This window comes from Pagrus pagrus (assembly GCF_965226575.1).
Source record: "Pagrus pagrus genome assembly, chromosome: 13".
NCBI lineage: Eukaryota > Metazoa > Chordata > Actinopteri > Spariformes > Sparidae > Pagrus > Pagrus pagrus.
Genome location: NC_140197.1, coordinates 18,057,117 through 18,061,619, shown reverse-complemented (window position 1 = coordinate 18,061,619; position 4,503 = coordinate 18,057,117). Strand labels below are relative to the sequence as shown.

The 4,503-nt window shown below is 41.7% G+C and overlaps 1 protein-coding gene across 1 annotated transcript; it reads right to left on the bottom strand.

Annotated features, from left to right (window-relative positions):
- Positions 1–1,956: 1,956 nt before the first annotated feature.
- On the bottom strand, positions 1,957–4,273 carry aqp8b (aquaporin 8b). Its single transcript, XM_084372416.1, has 5 exons — positions 3,976–4,273; positions 3,123–3,249; positions 2,573–2,787; positions 2,177–2,311; positions 1,957–2,086 (listed from the first exon to the last, which is right to left on the bottom strand). The coding sequence occupies exons 1-5, from the start codon at positions 4,239–4,241 to the stop codon at positions 2,044–2,046; spliced, it is 786 nt and encodes a 261-aa protein (XP_084228542.1). The 5' UTR covers positions 4,242–4,273; the 3' UTR covers positions 1,957–2,043.
- Positions 4,274–4,503: the final 230 nt, after the last annotated feature.

The following is a 4,503-nucleotide window of genomic DNA, read 5'->3' as shown; positions in this document are numbered from 1 at the left end:
TGCATCACTGCCCGAGAAGACAAATGGACAGATGTGGGGCCCCAAAGCCTGGGGATCCTCCCCCTCAGCCCCGCCCAGAAGACGGGAACAATTAATTGACTTTTAAAGCAACTGCTTTCTTAGCCTATTCCCCACTTCTCCTTGGCTGAGCAGGGCTCACAAATTGGTGTGTTGAACTTTTTATGAGGACTAAATAGCTGCCAATGAAAGTGTAAATGACTGTGTGGTGAATGGGGCCTGCACAAAGGCCCTGCAGTGACAAGGCCTCAGGCAGACATAATGACCATTGTCACGGCTGCTCTCATCTAGAAACCATCAGGGCTCATGAAGCCAGAGGAGGGGCGACCGCTGCCTTTACTCTCAGTCTTTTCGTGTGTTTCTGCTCTATGTTCTTGTTATTTTCTCTCTATTGCTTCTCTTTTATGGCATCTTTTATCTTTCAGATATCTCAGCTAATAAAAAATATACTTGTAGACTTTTCTATATATAGTTTTGTGCAATTTACGCCTTTATTTTATGGGAAAGTATATATATATATATATATATATAGGATGGTGCTCCGGAGACTTTGGTTAATTTTTCAGGTTAATTTCTTTTTAACATTCTCAGTCTCGTTTATATATATGCAGTGTCACATGTATGTTTTTGGGGCTTGTCCTATGGTGAAACTGAAGGCGAATCTTAGTGGACAATACATTTTTCATAATCTTTAAAGGTACACTATGCAACTTTTTTACAGGCGTAGCAGGCCGAGCAGACATGAGTTTTAGATGTATTTTAAGGCCCATATGTTTACTTTTGTGTTTGTAAACATTTGGGGAAAACAGGCCTGTATTTTATATTATTACTGTATTATTACTTTAACAGTGACATAGTGCATCTTTTACTATAATTATTCCAATCACATTTCTAGCACAAAAAGCTTTCGATCAATTCTAACAATCAACAGTAAAATGAAAAACATTTCCTGTGAATATCTGGAGAGGTCTTTTTGGTGTTGACAAGGTTGCAAAAAGAGCTTATTTTTCTAAATGTTGGCCAAAAATCAAGCTTTCCACAAACCTTTTTCATCCTACAGAAGCCCAGTTTGAAGTCTCCTCCCTCAGTATTGTCCTGAGGGGGCCACCATGTCAAATTTCCAAGCAGAAATATAGCCTCTCTGCAGGCTTTTCAAACCACACAATTCTCATCTCTGGGAATTCCAGCCGGCTCTCACAGGGCGCGAGCCCAGGAGGGCTCGGCCCGGAGCTGCTGCGTGGTGCGCCGGCAGGAGTCCACCCAGACTGGGGGGTAATTGGTTTATCCCACCGCCTGGCCTGCTTTCCCATGTGGGCCACTGCTGCGTGGAGGCCCAGGGGTACAATATGGAAACAGCATGATACCCTCCAGTGCTGAGGAGGCATTCAGTGCTCCGGCTATAGAGAGCGGGCACAGGGTAGCAGGAAGACAAAGCTGAAGCAGAGATGTCTCTTGGCTTTGAAAAGGTTGCCATTTGGTCTCCTTTTAACAGTGAGCAGCATTTGAAAATCTGATAATTGAATTTTGGTTCAAGCTTTTTTATAAATGTTCTCCTCAATTCAAAAGGTAATGAGTGAGAGAGCTTTTCTAAAGGTCTCCTGCACCTGGTTGAAAACTAGATTTTCCTGACGTCCTTAAATGAAAGAGTCAAGACGTCAGAATGACAAAACCAGAATTAAATCTCTTCGATCTGGAGCGACAAGTTAACTCAGTTTTGCAAAACATTTACGACTCTGTTTAACTTTAACTTTACCTATAGAAGAGTGACAGGACCAGTATCACATTAACATAATCTGTAAGCTAAGAACAACATTGTATCCTGTTCATGCTCCCGCGTTTGTTTCATAACCACCAAACTCAGAAACAAGGGTCAAGTCACACACATAACAGGGCCAAAAAAACAAACATAAGTATGTAAAAAAGTTATTTTATTGTGTAGAAAGAAAGTATAATCGTGTACAAACAACGCAGTTATATTCAAATTCACTCATGATTTGTCCCCTTTACGGTCAAGTTCAGAGGACCTCATTTCAGAATGAGTCGCAGCTTCCTGTCTCCAAGCAGGAGTCTGCAAAAACAGTAAAAACACTCCATCATTTGTAATCTTTATTATCAACATCAATCAAAAGGATAAGTAAATATGTTTTGTTGCACCTACCGAACTAGCAGAGCTGCTATCAGGCCTCCTCCGATGGGTCCCACCCAGTAGACCCAGTGATAAGTCCAGTAGTTGCTCACTAAAGCTGGACCGAAGGCTCTGGCTGGGTTCATACAGGTGCCAGATACATCTCCACTGATAAAACAGACAGGTAGGGGCTATTCAGGTGAGTTTTATGTTACTTATTTAGAGAATGACGATATTTATCTGTCCTAAATGAACTGCAGAAATATCACACAGTCAATGTGAGATATTGCTAAAAATGCTAATTAGGTGTGATTTTTTTTAAGTGTTTCACTTGGACAAACCTGTCGAACACCATGAATGTATGAAATCATATACACAAAGTACTTTACAGCAAATGATGCCTCGTAGTCAGTCTAAACAGATGCTCACCCCGCCAAGATGTTGAAGATGACAGTGCAGCCCACCATGAACGGCACCATAGGGTTCCTGGTCTTGGCGTTGACAGCCCCCAGCAGCAACACCATGGTGATCAGGCAGGTCATGGCCACCTCGCCAAATAGAGCGTGTCCTATTTCACCGTTTGACTGCAGCAGAGCTAATGCAGCTCCTTGGGCTTTGGTGTAGTTCTCTGTCGAGGTCATCGCCTGTTGACATCAATCCAGCTTTAATTCAGCACTATGTACACAGAAGAAAGTATAAGAGCTAATCCCTATCCCTAACCCCAACCCTATGTACATAGACGAGAGTATAAGAACTAACCCTAACCCTAACTGTCTAACCCTAAAGCTCTAGTCCTAACCCTCTAACCCTCTATCCCTAACCCTCTAGCCCTAACCCTCTATCCCTAACCCTCTAGCCCTAACCCTCTAGCCCTAACCTTCTAGCCTGAACCCTCTAGCCCTAACCCTCTAGCTCTATGTATATAGAAGTATGAGTATATGATGCATGCTTTAATGGTACAAAAATGAGACAGGTTCACCTTTGCCATAGCAGCTCCAAGCACCCCTCCAACCAGCTGACATGCGAGGTATGGGATCACCATGTATGTGTCTATCCCTCCACATAGAAAGATGGCCAGGGTGAATGGAGGGTTGAAGTGGCCACCACTGGAGAGGCAAAAACAGAGAGAAAAAGTTTAAGGCAATGTTACAAACTTTAAAAGGGATAGAAAGTTTAGAGTTTGGGGGAATTATTCAATTTAATTCAGTTCAGTATGATTCAGTTCCATTCAAATCAATTCAATCGGTGGTTTTATTGGAAAACAGACATTTACAATACCAAAGTAAGTGTGAAACAAAAAAGCAGCAAACATAGAATACGGAGCTATACAATGTTATATAGCAATTATAGTGTTATATAGTATCGTACTGATAAAGTACGTTTCTTTTTTTCTTTATTCTTTGAATTTGAACATTTTTCTTTTATTGAAAGAAACAAAAACAATTTTATTAAATAAAAAATATATACAAATATTCATATTACATGAAAGAGTTTAACTCAGACTGAATGAATAAGGGTATATGGGGTATATGAGTGGCCAGGACTGATTTATTCAGATGGCTCTTCCTCTAAATATAACTCTCTAACTATCAAGAATTGTGTTATGTTGTGTGCACAGAAGCATGTAAAAGAAAAATGAACTTAAAGTAGCACAAATGTCTTATGCAACCTTGAAAAATGAGCCTTATTCTGTCCTATTTTCACATTTTTAAAACAATTAACTATGAAAAAATGCTGTAAAATCCTAAGAATAAAAGTTTCAGATGAAATAAAATGTTGTTCATTCAGTAAACTCTGCATAATATGCATCAAACACTCAAGATGAGCCTCACCTGATCTCAGCCATACAAGCCACGAGGACAGCCACAGCCAGACCATGCACCAGAGCCGGCTGCAGCCTGCCTACATTCTCCACATTCTCAATGACCGACACACAACCGATGAACACAAAGAAAGTCGTCCCCACCAGCTCGGCCAGACACGGCTGAAACACCCTCTCAAACTTGTTAGGAGGTCTGGCCGGAGGCGTCTTCACCTCTGAGGACACGAGAGACGTCCCAATTTCACCCATCTCCATCTCCATCTTCTCGTCCGTCATTCTGTCTCCGCTGAGGTGTGGTTGTGCGAGCTGAGGATGTGACACTGAGTGTGCAGCCTTGAAGGGTGCACGCAAATATCTTTATGCCTGCTAATCACACGGACTTTGGTGTGTAGAGATAGAGTCTGGTGTTGCCCCACTGACCTGTCATAGACCCACTGACCCCTTTTTCTTAATAATCCAAGACGGTTTGTTCATCACATGCCTTCTCATGTCGAAAGTGCACCTGCGAAGGTAAATATTTCATGCGTTTGCTGACAAG

Excerpts from the sequence above, each read along its gene's own strand:
- aqp8b (XM_084372416.1), bottom strand. The coding sequence starts at position 4,241 with ATGACGGACGAGAAGATGGAGATGGAGATGGGTGAAATTGGGACGTCT. Across the intron at positions 3,250-3,975 it reads GCTTGTATGGCTGAGATCAG|TGGTGGCCACTTCAACCCTC; the intron begins GTGAGGCTCATC and ends TTGCCTCTCCAG. Across the intron at positions 2,312-2,572 it reads ATCTTCAACATCTTGGCGGG|TGGAGATGTATCTGGCACCT; the intron begins GTGAGCATCTGT and ends CTGTTTTATCAG.